Source organism: Somniosus microcephalus, chromosome 12 (assembly GCF_052327205.1).
Source record: "Somniosus microcephalus isolate GS21.2 chromosome 12, FLI_Smic_1.0, whole genome shotgun sequence".
Lineage (NCBI taxonomy): Eukaryota > Metazoa > Chordata > Chondrichthyes > Squaliformes > Somniosidae > Somniosus > Somniosus microcephalus.
In genome coordinates, this window is record NC_140998.1 from 72,246,830 (window position 1) to 72,266,635 (window position 19,806).

The 19,806-nt window shown below is 44.1% G+C and overlaps 1 protein-coding gene across 1 annotated transcript in view; it reads right to left on the reverse strand.

Moving 5' to 3' along the window:
• Window positions 1-19,806, reverse strand: part of LOC147109291 (uncharacterized) — an 88,891-nt gene that overhangs the window by 46,474 nt on the left and 22,611 nt on the right. Inside the window, exons 2-4 of the mRNA XM_086003102.1 lie at window positions 16,533-16,756; window positions 5,201-5,231; window positions 3,189-3,275 (exon numbers count right to left, since the gene is read on the reverse strand). Of these exons, the coding sequence (XP_085859228.1) occupies window positions 3,189-3,275; window positions 5,201-5,231; window positions 16,533-16,756 (342 nt within the window). The remainder of the gene's footprint in view (window positions 1-3,188; window positions 3,276-5,200; window positions 5,232-16,532; window positions 16,757-19,806) is intronic.

Consider the following 19,806-nt stretch of genomic DNA (forward strand, 5'->3'; position numbering starts at 1 on the left):
CCGGACGGGCGGGAGGACACAGTCTCCATACGAGACCTCGCACCCTCGGGGACCGCTGTAACCCACTACCCATTACCACCCCCCCCCACGACACCCTCGGGGACCGCTGTAACCCACTACCCATTACCACCCCCCCCACGACCCGATATCCAACCCCAGCAGCCGGCTCGCCTTGGACCATCACCCACGAGGACTACACTCCAGTGCCCCAGCCTACACGGGACGCGACGCCGGAAGCTCCACCACCCCTGCCGTCGCCACGTCGATCACAGCGGCAGACAAGACCTCCGGAGAGACTCCAATACACGAACTTTTAAATACACTTCACCCCGCCGGACTCATTTTTAAACAAGGGGTGAATGTGGTAAACCACTGTTATACCTGTCTGTATGTGTATGTGTATTCCACTAGGTACAGGTCTGGACATGCCTCGGCTGACTCCTCCCACTATTCCAGGTATATAAGTGACTACCTCCCAGTCCCTTAGTATTCTGGACGGGTCGACCACTCGAGACTAGACCTTCATTCTTTAGTTAATAAAAGCCTGGTTGTTACTCGCTTAACCTCAGTCTTTTGAGTAATTGATGGCGCATCAGGAGGCCAGCCAGGAGTGCATTGGAATAGTCAAGTCTAGAGGTAACAAAGGCATGAATGAGGGTTTCAGCAGCGGATGAACTGAGGCAAGGACGGAGATGGGCGATGTTACGGAGGTGGAAGTAGGAGGTCTTTGTTATGCTGTGGATATGTGGTCGGAAGCTCATTTCAGGGTCAAATATGACACCAAGGTTGCGAACAGTGCGGTTCAGCCTCAGACAGATGTTAGGGAGAGGGATGGAGTCAGTGGCTAGGGAACGGAGTTTGTGGCGGGGACCAAAAACAATGGCTTCGGTTTTCCCAAAATGTAATTGGAGAAAATGTTTGCTTATCCAGAACTGTATGTCGTACAAGCAGTCTGACAATTTAGACACAGTGGAGGGGTCGAGAGAAGTAGTAAGGTAGAGCTGGGTGTCGTCAGCGTACATGTGGAAACTGACACTGTGTTTTCGGATGATGTCGCCAAGGGGCAACATGTAGATGAGAAATAGGAGGGGGCCAAGGATAGATCCTTGGGGACACCAGAGGTAATGATACGGGAGCGGGAAGAGAAGGTGATTCTCTGGTTACAATTAGACAGATAAGAATGGAACCAGGCAAGTGCAGTCCCACCCAGCTGGATGACGGTGGAGAGACTTTGGATACACTTGTTTCAGATTTAAGTACGTCACTCTCGAACTCAATGTGAAATTCTATCATATTTCGATCACTCTTTCCTAGAGGATCCCTTAGGATGAGATTACTAATTAACCCTGACATATTAATAGCCTCTTCCCTGGTTGGTTCCACGGCGTATTGTTCCAGGAAACTGTCTGGAATTCATTCCATGAACTTGTCCTCTAAACTATTTTTGCCAATTTGATTTGTCCAGTCTATATGAAGATTAAAGTCCCCCACGATTATTGCATTACCTTTGTTACAAGTGCCTGTTATTTTTTTATTTCATACTCTGTCCAACAGCATAGTTATCGTTAGGGGGCCTATAAACTAATTTCACCAGCGTTTTTGCCCTTGTTATTTTTCATCTCCACCCATACTGATTCTACTTCCTGATCTTGTGAGCCAAGATCCTTCCTCACTACTAACCTTATGTCATCCTTTATTATCAGGGCTACTCCCCATTTCCATTTTGTCTGTCTTTTCGAAACGTTAAGTACCCTGGAATATTTAGGTTCCAACCTTGGTCACCATGCAACCATGTCTCTGTAATGGCTATTAGGTCAAACCCATTTATCTCTATTTGTGCCATTAATTTGTCTATCTTGTTACAAATGCTTCGTGCATTCAGATGCAGTGCCTTTAATTTGAACTTTTCCCCGATTTGACCTTATTCACGATTATGATTAAACTCTGTCCCTTCCTGTTACACTGCTTATCTTTACCTAAATCACCACATTGCTCTATGGTCTTGACTTTTCACTTCAGATTTATAAATTTCCCCTCACCTGAACCCCACCACTCCACTTTTCTACAGACCTAGTTATTCGATTTGACAGGACACTGGTCCCAGCCTGGTTTAAGTGGAGCCCGCCCCAACGAAACTGTTCCCTCTTTCCCCAGTGCCAGTGTCCCATGAATCAAAACCCCCATCTCCCACACCATCTTTGAGGCACATATTCAATTCTCTGATCTGCTCCCTCCCCTTCCCCTCTGAACTCACTGGTCTGAGCAGTATAGCCACTTCCACCAAGCTCCTGCCCCACTCTAATACCAGCCGGTAGCCTTCAATTCTCTCCCCAAACCCCCCCCCACCCCACCTCAAACTCTCTTCTAACCATTTACAATGTTCTACCTTCCCCTTCAGCTCCTTGCAACCTTTAACTCCGTTTTATCTTTCCCTCCTGACCTTTAACTTGTTCTACCTTTCCACCCAGGTCTCTAACCCAACTCTACCTATCCCCTCTGTTCAATCCATCTTCTATCTCTCTCTCTCAACCCCATTTTTCTTCCTCCACGCTATTCAGTTTCACCCTATAGCTTCTTCTACCCTCCAGCATAACAGTTCTTACTCAACCTGGCCCAATTACTCGCTAAACCCGCTTGACCTGTGGAGTCCAATGTCTCGATTCCCTTGTGCAATGTCATGGGAGCTGAACTAGTGAAGTAAAAGTTTGCTTGCTGTGTGCACTGCATGCATACGTTAACTTTTTTCCCTTTGTCAGACTATTATAATGGAAAATCTGTATGTCAACATTTCACAATGGAAAACTCTATTTTGAAAGTAGTTAATCTATGCAAAGTTTCTCAGGTTACCAGGAGAGAATCAGAGACACAGAAAACCTAACCATAAATGGTTAGCTAATTTTCAATTAATCGCAATTAACGTTCGCATCACAGGTAATAAATGTTCACTTCAAGCCATTGTTGGAAATCTAGGTGGAATGATCATTAAAAAGGTGATGAAATATAAAACTACACCAGTTATAAATTACGAAATACTCAAATAATAAAAATATCACAACCGAGTAACACTAGAATTTCATTTCAAACTAAAGATTAAAATACACTGATGTAACAAAAATGCATCTTTTCCAGAATAGAAGTTATAAATTCAGAATGTCCTGCACAAGATAAGGGCAAAATAAAAGACTTACTTGATTCCTCCTTCATTGCAGTGAGATTGATCAAAGCTGCTTCATAGTACTTTTTTTCAGCCTGAACAAACTGCAGAGCTCGGTTATCTGTTTATTTAAGGGTGAAGTTCTTTAACCCTGGTGTTACTTGTCACAAACATATCAAAAATAAACTCATGCCAACAAATTCTACTTGGTAACTTAATAATAATAGGTTAATGATGCTTTTCAGTGCACACATGCATATGTACTTTACACAGATTAAATTCATGTATAGTTTTGTTCTCTTAAATTTATTAACTTTGCAAAACTACATGTGCTTCCAAGAAAACAGTTTGGCAGGACATGCTACTTTAATTCCTACAATTCCACTTTCCTTGCTAGTTACCTTTAGCTTTTAAAAAAAATGTGTTCATGGGGTGCTGGCCTTGTCGCTGACTTCTTTGTAGTGATACTTCTTTGTAGTGGTTTGGTACCAGTGAGTGGCTTGCTAGGCCATTTCAGAGGGCAGGTAAGGAGGGTCTGGAGTCACATATAGACCAGGTAAGGACTGGGAGATTTCCCTCCCTAAAGATCATTAGTGAACTAGATGGGTTTTTACGACAATACGGTAGTTTCATGGTCACCATTACTAGCTTTTTATTCCAGATTTATTAAATTAACTGAATTTAAATTCCCCAGCTGCAGCGGTAGGATTTGAAATCATGTCTCCAGATCATTAGTCCAGGCCTCTGGATTACTAACCAAGTAGCATAACCACTATGCTACCATACCCTTCATGAAGGGGGGGGGGGGGAAGAGAGGGGGAAGAGAAAGAGGGGAGGGGGGAAGAGAGAGCAACAAAGAAAGAGAGAGCGATAGACTGAGAGAGAACATGCATAATCAAGGGCAATAGAGTACAAGCATGAGTTAGAGAGAAAACTAGGTTTATGTAGCACCCTACCACATTCTCACGACATCTCAAACGTCCAAAGAGTTAATTTTGAAGTGCAGTAATTGTTGTTATGTAGGTAAGTGCACACCCAACTTGCAGACTGCAAGGTTCCACAAAGCGAATTCATTATATAACCATGGTGGTGCTGGCAGGAGAGGAATATTTGTCAGGACATGGGGAGAACTCCCCTGCTCTTCTTCAAATAGTGCCATGGAATCTTTTATGTAGACTTGAACAGGTAGTTAACATTTCCTTCGAAAGACGGCACCTCTGGCAATGCAGCACTACCTCAGTACTACAGTGAAGTGTCAGCCTAGATTATGCACTCAGATGCTAAGCACAGGAAAGAGATAAGAAAGTATGACCTGCTTGTTATCTACTACAGGAAACTTTCGATTAACCGGCCACTAAATAACCGGAACACTCTATCCACCGGCAAAATTCAGGAGTCGGTTCAGATAACTTTTTTTACTTTTAGTTACTTTTTTTTACTCATTTGTGGCTGTGCAAGCGTGTAGCTGAAGCTGTTGCTAAGCTACAGAGATGCTTGCAAGTTGTGCCGATTGTTTTGAAGCTGTGGGTTTGTTGCTTTAGACGGAGCTCTGATCTCCGTATGTTTTAACTATAGCGTTCGGTTATCCGGCATTGTTAATGGACCGGCACCAGGTCGGTCCCGTCCGTGCCGGATACCAGAAAGTTTCCTGTACTCTCAAAATTGCATCCCATATACTAAAGGCTTTTAGCTCGCTTTTTCACGATTCAAATTCTTTAATACATAGGCTCTGTAAACCATATGGTAATTTAAAAAAAGTTAAACTGGAAAAAGAATCGCACATCAGAGAAGGATGGGTGGACAGTGCAACTTGGCAAAAACAACATTAAAGACATAAAAAGAGCATTTTAAAATGTGCTACTTATTGCATCACTGATTATGGACTGGTGCCTGAACTGTATGAAAAATGAGTTTGTGAAAAAAATCAGATTTGTTATTTGACAAATACAGGCAACACCCTCAGATTATTTACCGGCATTGCAAACTGGCAACACCATGGACGGTATTTGGCTGCAGATAGCATTTAGCATCATAATAAAAGAATACAGTCATCTTCTTGGAGATAAATTTCTGCTATCTGAAAAAAGAAAAAGAATATTAAAGTGGATTTTGATTTACTATAAACTAATATTGTAACAAACTGGCAACATAACAATTAGCCAAAATTGTCTCCTTTCTTAGAGCAAATTCTAGCAATGAGTCTAAAGCGAAAACCTGATTTTGGGAGATTCACTGCTGGATCAGAGATAAGCCCAACATTTACATGTACTTATTTCCACTATCGTTGGCGAGATGAAAATGGAAATACTGTAATATTGGTTTCTTCAGCTGCTGTCCCAACCTGATGCAGACCTATTTATATACTCTGCTGACCACTGACAATAGCCTTAGCTCTTTCACCATAGCAAGGAATTTTGTATTAGCATCTGGTGCAAATATTACTTTCATTGATACAAATAGGGCTATATTCCTTCACCAGTTAGGAACTTTTTACTAATATACATAGTAATTATAAGGTTACAATGGATGTTAGAGATAGCCAGTGGCAGAAAGCACTACTGCACAATGTTTTTTCCACTTCGCTATTTTAAATACAATAATGAACTCCTGTTTTAGATCTATGTATTGAACAGTGGTATGATGAATAAATTTATTATTCATTATTAGTAAGCCCTGAAAGAAGCTCTATTGTATTGATCACTGTGTAAGTAAAGGAGATGGATAATAGCCAAAATATTTCATTATGACACTATTATGAGGGCAATATAATTGAAGGACCAAAGGCAAATTCAATAATGGTCCAAATGAACAGCACAAAATGACGCTCTTCGCCTGCAATGCTCCTCTTCTTCCCTCTTGGCTAATGTCTACCTGTGAGGGTTTCACTTCTATAGTTTATTCCCATTGATCTGGATTGCTGTTTTGTCATACAAGTCCATCTATTCACATCATCCATTCATTATATCGTGGTTGGCCTCTTAAAATTAATTCAGGCCTTTAGCATCATTCTTAGAAATCTAATCTGAGACATACATGCCCCTACCAATGTAATTTCCATAGATGTATTATGGTCACTGCACTATCTTCGTTGCCTTATCATTTAACAAATGACATGCACAGTAACAGCTTCTACTAGCTCTGCCTTTTGATGATCCACAGTCATGTTTCTTTGCAGGTTTTAGCAACAACTCATATGTAGACAAAAAGAAAAGGAGCAAAGGCAAGAATGTGAAAAACGTTTACTGTAACCTCTCAAATTCCATTTCAACCTCAAATGACTATGTGTCCAGTATTATTTTGATTGAAAGAAAATGAAATATGACTCAATTACATTATTAACCAAAAGGCAACTAAATTAAAATAAGCTATTTCATGATTGCAAAATATTCAACAACGTGAGTTACTGCCTTCAGGAGAGAAGGAGCAAAGGTTTTTTTTTTAAAAAAGCTTCACATAGCATTCCCCCATTTATAGCCAATGGGGAATATTTAATCCTGAATGTATTGTTTATGCTATATATAGTCATTTAGCACCATTTCAGATGAATGTAATGCTCTGCAGATACAATATAAACTAGCAATTGTTTAAACAGCAGAGTGAAAATCAATTTATCTCTTTTGTCTTTGATTAATGTCCTGATTGCTCATGTTTCCCAACTGTGCAGCACTGATTGGTGTAATTTGTACATCTGAGCTGCGAGTACAGCTCCAATGCCTCGAATCCTTTGACTTGACATGGTTAATCAGTCTTAAATGCTCACGAATAATGAGACATAATAATCATCCTTCATGAACTGTTTCAATTACTATACAAATTTAAAGTCATCCTCAGCTTAGATTAGACAGTATGACCACAAAAGGATTTGTCAATTAAAATTAATCGCATTCCTGATGTACCAACTAGCACACTTAAAACGGTTAATAAAGAACATTGTTATTAGTCATAATAGATTGTAAAGCTGAAATACACGCACTTATCACTTGTAGAAAATATAAATTCGATTCAACAAAATCTTAGGACAAATGTCTCAGGAAGATTATAAATGGCGCTTTCATTCTATAAAAATGCTACATATATAACTCATTATAGGGCTAGGTTTTCCTTCCATCGACTGTGAATCGGTGAAAAATCTAACTTTATATGTGAATGTGTAATTTAAGTGCCTGCCTATGATGAGCTCTTCTCCTGCGGTCTTACTGATTAATATACAGTTATTCTCAACTTCAAATATTAATGTATGGTAAAGACCATAGAGCACATATACCAGTAACGCTGTCTACGGAGGTCACAGTCCATCATCAAAGACCCGACCCACCCCAGCCACAGTCTGTTCGCCCTCCTACCATCTGGGAGACGCTACAGATGCATTCGCACCCGTACGACCAGATATAGGAACAGCTTCTTTCCCAGGGCTGTCATCCTACTGAACTCCACAAATAAACTCTAAAGCCTGCACATCTGCCAATGCACTTTATTATGGTCATATTTATGTTAATATACTACAAGCCAAATGTATGTTGAATGTTTAAATGTCTTAATCCAAATGTACACTCTCGGGAGCCGCAAGCCTACATTTTGTTGTACTGCACTTGTGCACTAACAATGACAATAAAAGTTGATTTGATTTGATTTGATTTGGTCTAATGACAATAGCAGGGCATCATCATAAATTACTTTTTGCATTTCTCTTATAGATACTAGTATATCTTCTCCAGCATGATTCGTAGGTAATCTGGACACAGGTGCTAGAGTGGAGTGGGGAATGCAGCAGTCAGAAGGGAGAACGGACAATGGAGTTGGGGAGCGAAGCTGCTATGTGGGTCAGTGCACAGAACAGTTGGGTGAGTTGGCAGCTGGAGAGAAGATAAAGTGGCTTGCAAGGCTCAAGTTGAAGTAGAGGTAGAATACAGGCGATTTGATGTCAACTTGGAACTGGGAACTACAAAGTGACGGATGTGAGTCAGTAGAAGGCTTTGGTTGGGCATGGAACAGGAGGTAGAGGTGTTCCTAGGGATGAGATAGGGACCGGCAGTGTAAGCTGAGACAATATTGATCAATTGTGTGTGCAGTAAGACTGGTGAACATTTAATCAATTAGCACCCACAAAGGTGAATCTACAGATACATTGGACACAAAATATTACAGATCGTTAATCCCCACCTATCTTTATACTTCATTGTATTTGAGATTTTTAAAATACCTTCATCCTATTAAATATGTAGCAACTATGCCAATAACCATTTAGATACATATTCCAAAATAGAACTTCATTCTGCATTTTCCGCTTCAATAGCTTCCTTTAGTAAGGGAAGTGGGTCAATCTCCACGCATTCCATAGGCAGCTAATGGAAGCAGACTATGCGATTTGCCCTCCTTCCACACAGATCTGAGGAATTCTTTGGGCGTGATCTTGCCAGCCCTGGGGAGGCGGGTATGGAGGCAGGACTGCCGGGAAAATGGCAGAATCTGGGGGCGGGTGCCCAACCCGCCCCCGTGCCATCTTGCCAGGAGGCAGGTAGCCAACCCGCACAGGGTCCCGTCTCCTTGGAGGTGGGAAGGGGATCAGTGCCACTTATCTACCAGTTAACTACCTGTTAACAGGCAGATAAGAGGATTATCCCCATTTTACCCACACAAGTGCGGGCTTCCCGAAGGCTGCGAGCCCCACCAGGGTCATTGAGGTGAGCAGTGGGTCTGCGGGGTGCAAATGTGCGCTGTGAAGGTAAGTGATGGGTGCAAGTGTGGAGAGGTGAGTATTTGAGGTAAGTGGAAAGTGTTAGTAAAAGTTTACTTACCTTTGTTTCTTCCTGCAGGCTTGAAGAGTTGGGTATGCGGAGAGTCTCGCACCTCGACGGCAGAGATGACAGATGGCTGTTGCATTCTCCAATGCAGCAACCATCTCATTTCTGCTAAATAAAGAGGTTTGATGAGTCTTGAATTCAGGAACTCATCAAACTACAGAGAATGTCAGTGTTTGACAGCTTCACAGAGCTGTCAAACGATGAGAAGTCATCTGTCAAACATTTTTGACAGATGAAACGTCATACGTTGACATTCTCTGTAACCGGCTTTCCCTTAATTGGCCCACTAAGCCCGCTGGGTGGGCTTAACAAGGTCAATCAAGGGAAAATAGCATGGGTTGGCCAGAAGTTGATGGAGGCGGGACTAAAACCCGACAAGTGGGAGTCCCGCCTCCAAAAGCTCCCCATTGGCAAAATCCAACCAGTTCCAGTCCTATTCAGGTCCATTCCCTGACTACTTTTTCCGGTACATTGATGACTGTGTTCGTACCGCTTCCTGCTCTCGTCCTGATCTGGAAAATGTCATCAACTATGCTGCTAACTTCCACCCCTCCCTTACATTCACATGGTCCATCTCCAATTCTACCTTTCCGTTCCTCGACTTCTCTATCTCCATTTCTGCGGATAGGCTGTCCAGCAATGTCCAGTACAAGTCCACCGACTCCCACAGCTACCTTGATTATACTTCCTCCCACCCTGCTTCGTGTAAGGACTCCATTCCATTCTCCCAGTTTCTCCATCTCTGTCGCATCTGTTCCGACGATGCCAGTTTCCAGACCAGTTCTTCCGAAATGTCTTCAATTTTTTTCAGCCGAGGATTCCCTCCACCGTTGTTAACCGGGCCCTCAACCGTGTCCACCCTATTTCCTGCACTTTGGCCCTCATCTCTTCGCCTCCTTCCCAAAAATCATGATAAGCCCCCCTTGTCCTCGCCTTCCACCCCATTAGTCTCCACTTTCAACGGACCATCCTCTGCCATTTCCACCACCTCCAGCGCGATACCACCGCCCTTTGTGACACCCTGGTCCACTCTTCCATCATCTACGCTTTTACCTCATCCCTTCCCAACATCCAGAGCCCCAAACACTCCTTCCAGGTGAAACAGCGAAGTACTTGTACTTCTTGCAACTTAGTATACTGTATTCGCTGCTCACAATGCAGCGTCCTCTACACTGGGGAGACCAAACGCATATTGGGTGATCACTTTTCTGAACACCTCCGTTCAGTCTGCAAGCCTGACCCCAAGCTTGCCACTTTAATTCTCCATCCCACTCGGTACTCACGCGTCTGGCCGGAGGAAATGCCGGTTTTCAGCATGCACAGCGCATGCGCTGAAAACCGGCATTTCCTCTCCTCCAACCCAAGAGTTGAAGAGGCTAGCGCGTGCGCTGTAGGGGGCAGCGCGTGCGTCTTGGATTTCCTCTGTTTTGGGGGATTTGCGCATGTCTAGAGGCCTCTGGTCTTTACGCTTGTAAAAAGCACACGTAAGTATTTATTTTTACAGGTAAGTGGTGTTTTAGTGTAATTTAGAATTTTTTTTCCCACAGATTTATTATTTTAAAGAATCTACAATAAGGTAAGTTTAGTTTTAGACCCTTTTTATTAAAAATTTATTTTTTCAAAAAAAAAATTATTGTTTAATTTATTTTTTAAAACTTATTTATACTTAATTTAATGATTGGGATGTTTTTTAAATTTTTATTTAAAGTTTAAATAATGTTTTGGGCCCCCGTAGTTTTCATGAGTTTGACAGTTCTTACTCTCAAACTCATGAATGAACCTTCCCCTCCCGATTGGTTGTACAGTGCTCACCTGATCCCAGCCGGCACATCGCACTAACTACGCCGCTGGATCAGGTAAGCACTGCGCGCTGACATCTGAACCGGGCCTGTCACAGGAAATGCAAGCAGGCCCGGGCTTCAGATGTCAGCGCGCAGGGTGAGTGCAGATCGGGGGCTTGCACGCGCGGCAAGCCCCCGACACCAAGTTCTGGGCCAATATATTTATATAGCGCCTTTAACATAGTAACGGGAGCGTTATAAAACAAAATTTGACACTGAGCCACATAAGGAGAAATTCAGGCAGATGACCAAAAGCTTGGCCAAACAAGTAGGTTTTAAAGAGTGTCTTAAAGGAGGAAAAAGATACAGAGAGCTTTAGGGAGGGAGTTTTTTTAATTCGTTTATGGATGTGGGCGTCGCTGGCAAGGCCAGCATTTATTGCCCATCCGTAATTGACCTTGAGAAGGTGGTGGTGAGCCGCCTTCTTGAACCGCTGCAGTCCGTGTGGTGAAGATACTCCCACAGTGCTGTTAGGTAGGGAGTTCCAGGATTTTGACCCGGTGATGATGAAGGATCGGGAATATACTTCTAAGTCAGGGTGGTGTATGACTTGGAGGGGATCTTGGAGGTGGTGGTGTTCCCATGCGCTTTGCTGCCCTTGTCCTTCTAGGTGGAAGAGGTTGTGGGTTTGGGAGGTGCTGCTGAAGAAATCTTAGCGAGATGCTGCAGTGCATCTTGTAGATGGTACACACAGCAGCCACGGTACGCCGGTGGTGGAGGGAGTGAATGGAGATTGTCATTGCCTGGCACTTCTGTGGCGTGAATGTTGCCTGCTACTTATCAGCCCAAGCCTAAAAGTCGTCCAGGTCTTGTTGCATGCGGGCATGGACTGCCTCATTATCTGAGGAGTTGTGAATGGCACTGAACACTGTGCAGTCATCAACGAACATCCACATTTCTGACCTTATGTTGGAGGAAAGCTCATTGATGAAGCAGCTGAAGATGGTTGGGCCTAGGACACAGCCCTGAGGAACTCCTGCAGTGATGTCCTGGGTCTGTGATGATTGACCTTCAACCACCACAACCATCTTCCTTTGTGCGAGGTATGACTCCAGCCAGTGGAGAGCTTCCCCCACCCCCCACCCCCGATTCCCATTGACTTGTTTTACTAGGGCTCCTTGATGCCACACTCGGTCAAATGCTGCCTTGATGTCTAGGGCAGTCACTCTCACCTCACCTCTGCAATTCAGCACCTTTGTCCATGTTTGGACCAAGGCTGTAAAGAGGTCGGGAGCCGAGTGGTCTTGGCGGAACCCAAACTGGGCATCAGTGAACAGGTTATTGGTGAGTAAGTGCCCCTTGACAGCACTGTTGATGAGACGTTCCATCACTTTGCTGATGATTAAGAGTAGACTGATGGGGTGGTAATTGGCCGGATTGGATTTGTCCTGCTTTTTGTGGACAGGACATACCTGGGCAATTTTCCACATTGTCGGATAGATGCCAGTGTTATAGCTGTACTGGAACAGCTTGGCTAGAGGCGCAGCTAGTCCTGGAGCACAAGTCTTCAGCACAATAGCTGGGATGTTGTCGGGGCCCACAGCCTTTGCTGTACCCAGTGCGCTCAGTCGTTTCTTCATATTACGTGGAGTGAATCGAATTGGCTGAAGACTGGCTTCTGTGATGGTGGGGATCTCAGGAGTAGGCCGATATGGATCATCCACTCGGCACCTCTGGCTGAATATGGTTGAAAATGCTTCAGCCTTGTCTTTTGCACTCACGTGCTGGGCTCCACCATAATTGAGGATGGGAATATTCATAGAGCCTCCTCCCATTAGTTGTTTAATGGTCCACCACCATTCATGACTGGATGTGGCAGGACTGCAGAGCTTTGATCTGATCCGCTGATTGTGGGATCGCTTAGCCCGGTCTACAGCATGCTGCTTCTGCTTTTTAGCATGCATGTAATCCTGTGTTGCAGCTCCTGGCATGCTCTTCTACACTCCTTATTGAACCAGGGTTGGTCCCCTGGCTTGATGGTAATGGTAGAGTGAGGGATATGCCAGGCCATGAGGTTACTGATTGTGGTGGAATACAATTCTGCTGCTGCTGATAGCCCACAGCACCTCATGGATGCCCAGTTGTGAGTTGCTTGATCTGTTCTGAATCGATCCCATTTAGCACGGTGGTAGTGCCACACAACACAATGGAGGGTGTCCTCAGTGTGAAGACGGGACTTCGTCTCCACAATGACTGTGCGGTGGTCACTGCTACGAATTTGGTCATGGACAGATGCATCTGCGACAGGTAGATTGGTGAGGACGAGGTCAAGTAGGTTTTTCCCCTCGTGTTGGTTCTCTCACCACCTGTCACAGGCCCAGACTGGCATCCAAGTCCTTCAGGACTCAGCCAGCTCGGTCCCTAGTGGTGCTACCGAGCCACTCTTGGTAATGGACATTGAAGTCCCCCACCCAGAGTACATTCTGTGCCCTTGTTACTCTCACTGCTTCTTCCAAGTGGTGTTCAACATGGCGGAGTACTGATTCATCAGCTGAGGGAGGGCGGTAGGTGGTAATCAGCAGGAGGTTTCCTTGCCCATGCTTGCCGGTGGGACAGGACATACCCAGGGATGGTGATGGAGGAGTTTGGGACATTGGCTGAAAGGTGTGTTTCTGTGAGTATGACTATCTTAGGCTGTTGCTTGACTAGTCTTGGGACGTCTCTCCCAATTTCGGCACAAGTCCCCAGATGAGGGACTTGTGAGGAGGACTTTGCAGGGTCGACTGGGCTGGGTGTGCTGTTGCCGTGTCCGTAGCTGGTGCATAGGTTGATGCCGGGTGGTTTGTCCGGTTTCATTCTCATTATTGTGCTTCATAGCAGTTTACAACTGAGTGGCTTGCTAGCTAGGCCATTTCAATGGGCAGTTAAGAGTCAACCACAGTGCTGTGGGTCTGGAGTCACATATAGGCCAGACCAGGTAAGGACGGCAGATTTCCTTCCCTAAAGGACATTAGTGAACCAGATGGGTTTTTAACGACAATCCGATAGTTCCATGGTCACCATTACTGATACTAGCTTTTTATTCCAGATTTATTTAATTAACTGAATTTAAATTCCCCAGCTGCCATGGTGGGATATGAACTCACATCTCTGGATCATTAGTCCAGGCCTCTGGATTACTAGCCCAGTGACATTACCACTACGTTACCATTCCCGAGCCATTGCAGCTAATTCCAGAGCTTAAGGCCTTGGCAGCTGAAGGCACGCTCACCAACGGTGAAGCAATTAAAATCGGGAATACTGAAGAGGCCAGAATTAGAGGAGCGCAGATATCTCGGGGGGTTGTGGGGCTGGAGGAGATTATAGAGATAGGGAGGGGTGAAACCATGGAGAGATTTGAAAACAAGGATGAGAATTTTAAAATCAAGGTGTTGCTAAATTGGGAGCCAACGTAGGTCAACGACCACAGGGTGATGGGTGAATGGGACTTGGTGCGAGTTAGGACATGGGCAGCAGAGTTTTGGATGACCTCAAGTTTACGAGGATAGAACCTGGGAAGCCAGCCAGGAGTGCGTTGGAATAGTCAAGCCTAGAGTTAACAAAGGCACGGATGAGGGTTTTAGCAGCAGATGAGCTGAGGCAGGGGCGGAGTCGAGCGATGCTCCGGAGGAGGAAATTGGCGGTCTTATTGATGGCGTGGATGTGTGGTCGGAAGCTCATCTCGGGGTCAATTATGACACCAAGGTTGCAAAAAGTCTGGTTCAGCCTCACAGTTGCCAGGGAGAGGGATGGAGTTGGTGGCTAGTTTGTGGTGGGGACTTCCCAATATTTAGTTGGAGGAAATTTCTGCTCACCCAGTACTGGATGTCAGACGAGTGGTCTGACAATTGAAACAGTGGAGGGGTTGCGAGAGGAGGTGGTGAGATAGAGCTAGGTGTCATCAGCGTACATGTGGAAACTGACTCTGCTTTCAGACGATGTTGCCGAGGGGCAGCATGTAAATGAAAAATAGGAGGGGACCAAGGATAGATCCTTGGGAGACACCAGAGGCAATGGTGCGGGAGCCGGAAGAGAAGCCATTGCGGGTAATTCTCTGGCTACAATTAGATGGATAAGAATGGAACCAGGCAAGTGCAGTCCCATCCAGCTGGACGACGGTGGAGAGGCGCTGGAGGAGGATTGTGTCCTCAAACGTGTCAAAGGCTGTAGGTTGAGAAGGACAAGAAGGGATAATTTACCTTTGTCACAGTCACATAGGATGTGATTTGTGACTTTGATAAGAGCCGTTTCTGTGGCAGAGGCGGAAACTGGATTGGAAGGATTCAAACACAGAGTTCGGGAAAGATAGGCATGGATTTGGGAGGGGACAACACATTCAAGGATAATGAAGGTCAAGGCAAGCGAGAGGAACAGCACCTCATCTTTCTATCAGGCACTTTACAGCCTTCAGACTTAAATATTGAATTTAACAACTTTAGATCCTCGTGTGCTTCTGTAACCATTTACGCCTCCTCTGGACCCTATTGTTTCCATGTTTAGCCCTTTATCATCCCTTTTGTCATTTAATCACCCCCACCCTCCACCTCATCACAGGTTCTTTCCCTGGCTCCGCCATTGCTTTTAAGCTGTCCATCGCCATCATCTTCCAGTTCTGATGAAAGGGCATCAACCTGAAACATTAACGCTGTTTCTCTCCACAGATGCTGCCTGATCTGCTGCATGTTTCCAGCATTTTCTGTTTTTATTGCAGATTTCCGGCATTCGGAGTATTTTGTTTTTGTCATAGCTGAAGAATTGTTGGTTGGGTGGAATGCTTGTACCTAAAGTGTCAGCTGTAGCTCAGTTGGTAGCACTCTTGCCTCCGAGTCAGAAGGTTGTGGGTTCAAATCCCACTCAAGACTTGAACATAAAAATCTAGGCTGACACTCCAGTGCAGTATTGAGGGAGCACTGCACTGTCAGAGGTGCCGTCTTTTGGATGAGATGTTAAACCGAGGCCCCTTCAGCCCTCTAAGAGTGGACGCAAAAGATCCCATGGCACTATTTCGGAGAAGAGCAGGGGAGTTATCCCTAGTGTCCTGGCCAATATTTATCTCTCAATAAAATCACAAACAGCTGATCTGGGAGCTTGCTGTGTGTAAATTGGCTGCCGCGTTTCCTACATTACAACAGTGACTACACTTCAAAAATACTTAATTGGCTGTAAAGCGCTTTGGGACGTCCCGAGGTCGTGAAAGGCTCTATATATCTGCAAGTCTTCCTTTCTTTATGTTAAGCCAGTTGTTATCCATCAACACGAGCATGAAGGTGCGCATATTTTTATCAGTCTTTGTTAGTGTCCATGAAACAAAGCTGCTGTTAGATTACAATATACCTAATATTATATGATAGACAACAGAGGAGCTTAATGGGAATTATTTTGTCACTATTATTGTCACTGATTCTTAGTGGTCCTCTTTCAATTGGTACTATTATTTATGAAAAGTAGCATTGACACTTTTGGCTCACTGACAGGTCCTATTCTAGTATGATGCTGGAAAGATCCACCACAAATTAAGGGGGACCTAGGTTGTCCCTTCTGCAATGTCCAAAGTAGGCATATCTGAAAAAATATAATTCAGATTTCTCCCATTAGAGAAATTAGAAGCCTTTTAAATTCCTTTGTTGTGTTTCCAAATGTATTATTGTGTTGTTGGACAGAGAAACTTTTTGATGAATAAATTCTATTGCATTTAACTAAAACAGATTGCTGTGCAGAAAGGTACTCATCTAAATATGGCAGTACTAGTTACCTCACCTGATGTAGACACTGTGGTAAGGAAACAAAGCTGTCAGTCTCAGTCAGACCTTGAAGACAGTTTTGAAAAGATTTCAGAGCAGCTTCTGACTTTCCCTGCTGAAGATATTGCATGCCTTTTGTATAAAGTTGCTCTCTTCTGTTACTCAGCATTGATTTCTCTGGAAATGTGTCGTCTTCTGATCTTCCGGTTTCCTCTTCTGGAATCAACAGTTCAGTCGATTCTGTATTCAAAAATAAAACAAATGAAACACAATAAAACCAGCAACTGCAAGATTACCTAGTTCTCAACTAGCATGGCATAAAAATGAGTTGTGATCAGCAGTTTCATTCATGAAACTCAAGATGTATATGTGAAGGCCTAAAATGTTACCTCATCCTGGATGAGTTTATTGAGATTGTACACCTGACGAAACCTGGCTCATCAACAGCGACGGTTTCCCTATCACTGAGGCCGATCCATTGTCCATTCGAAATAGTGCATTGGCACACATGGTGCCTGTCTCTAAGCCCCATTTCCATCTATCCCTTTACTCCTCTAGTGCTTTCTTTGTTTGATGACCTAACCCTCTGGTAATACGCATGCCTCTCTTTCAAGATCATCATGCCCTCCCAAGCCCCTCAGTGATTTCCTTGCTGAAATCTCTTACCTATTTTTCTCGCTTGGCCCTTGCATGAAAACTCCTTAACCTTGGTGACGTCAAGCTACATCTGTATTCTTCATGCCCTATCTCCTCTGCTCTCCTGTCTTCACTCAACCTCACCATGCATACCAAACCCCAACCCACACCACACTGACGTAACTTAAAAGGACAATCTTTCTAACCTCAATGTGCTAGAGTTGTGACTCAAAAAGACGAAGAATCGTGTTGTTAACGTTTCCACACGGGCTAAATGTCTTTCTGATTTGCCAAATGACGACGTGACATTGCCGTATTTTGGTCAGGATTTAGTCACGTCAATAAATATCGTCTTCACACATACGACATTCACTAAAATATATGGTTGCTCTAGGGGGAGGAAAAAAAAGCAAGACTTTTTTTTTTTAAAAAGGCCAGCTCCATGCAAGAAAACCGTATGTATCAATGGTTACCCATTGACTGTACCAGCACAAAAGGCCTTATTACCTTCTAAGTCCCAATCACTGACAAGGCAATGTCTGATCACTTCATTATCTCCCTCACCCACCACATGTCTCTGCTTCCCTCCAATCCCACTAACCTCATGCCCTGCCCTTGACAAAACAATTCGCCCAGATTCCTCACCAACACACTCTCTATCGCACTATCCTCTGGCCCTCTAACCACAACATCGCTACCTCCCTCAACCTGTTTAATGGCTCCTTTGTTTCTGCTTTAGGGGTCCTCATCCCCATAAAATCCATAATGGCTTTGAACCTCCACTGTTTCTACTGGTGTTACTCCCAATTCTACATACTCAAGTCCGAGGGCCACAAGCTTCAATACATAGGATACACAACTGGCCTGGTTATCTACTATCAGATTGACTACCTCAAGAATTATTGTCTCTTCATTACCAAATCCTCGTACTCCAGAATCAATTTCAAACACTGCTTCTCCATAACAAACAGCTTCCTTTGAGCTCCTTTACTTGCTCCTCCATCCTCACCTGAAACCCAAGTACGAGCACCTAAAAGAATTCAACTCCAAAATTCAAGCTATCTGCGTGACCTCCAATGCCTCCTCCATCCTAGCCTCCAGCATCTTCCTAACCTATCTAACGTTACAAAAAATTGCAGCTTTTTCTCTATCTTCTCTTCAGCACTCAAACACATCTCTTCCCTCAAGCCACTCAACTATGTCTTTTTAATCCAATATTTGCTGACATCATAACTGCTCTCTTTAAATATGGATTGCCATTCTTCGTTCAAAACTATCACTGCCAACTTTAAATAGCCTAGTATCATCCCCTCCAACTCCCACCTTATCTTGAACCTCTTCTTTCTTTCCAAGGTCCTTGAACACAGCTCCATGCTCACCTCCTTCACAAATCCTTGTTTGAACCCCTCAGCCTGGTTTACTCCCCACCCGCAGCATCTGAAACTGATCTGGTCCAAGTTACTAGCTTTACTTTGTGACTGCTGCCACATCACACTGTCCCTCTTCATTCGTTCACAACCTTCGATATGACCAACCATTCCATCCCCTCCACTGCATCTCCTCCATGGTGCATGTCCTTTGTCCCAAAGTAGATGATGCATCTTCTGTAATGGCTTCTCCTGGCACCCCAAACAGTCATCTCCAGTGTACCCAAAGGTTCCATCATTTGCCCCCTCTAATTTCTCGTCATAATGCCACCCCTCAGTGAGATTACCTGTAACCATGAAGGCAGCTTCCACATGTGCACTGATGACATCCAACTTTACCTCTCTGCCATCGCTCACTATGCTGTCCAACTGCTTGTCTAACATCAAGTGCCAGTTTGGCTGAATTGGTACCACTTTCATCTCAGAGTGAGAAGGTTGTGGGTTTAAACCCCAAGCCAGGATTTGAGCACATAATCTAAATTGACACTTGAGTGCAATACTAAAGGAGTACTACATTGTTAGTGGGTCAGTCTTTTGAATGAGATGTGAAACCAAGGTTCTGTCTATTTCGTTGGTTCAGGTAGACATAAAAGATCCCATGGCACTATTTCAAGAAGAGCACATAGTTCTCCCAGACCCCAGCCACCATTCCTATCTCAATCATTCATCCCATTTGCTGTTTGAGGGACCTTGTTATTCACAAAATGGTTCCCCTGTTTGTTTACATAACAGTAGTAATTCCACTTCAAACATAATTTAAATGGATAAGAAGCACTTTAGGACATCCTGAGGAGGTGATAAGGAACTATATAAATGCAAGTTCTTCCTTTCTTTCTGTCAAGTTGTGAATGAGGCAGAATTTTCACCAGCTTAACACTGGGAAGACTAATGTCATCCTGTTCAGCTCCTACCAAAAAAACACTGAACCCTACCAATCCCAACCCAATACCAGACTTGACATTCCATCCATTACCAAGATTAACTTTTAGCTCCATTACAGTGCACTGCCTCTATCTTAGCTCAGCCGTCTGCCACTTCCAGGCTTGACTTCAACACTCTCCGTCCGCATCTTGAGCTTAAGCCTACACAACTCTAGCTCATTCAAACTTTACAATTATTATCCATTCCTGCACTTAGCCCTGTTCACCTATCATCCCATCATCCCAATCTCAACTGGCTCCCCATCTCAAATGTATTAAGTTTACATTTGAGTCATTGTTTACAAAT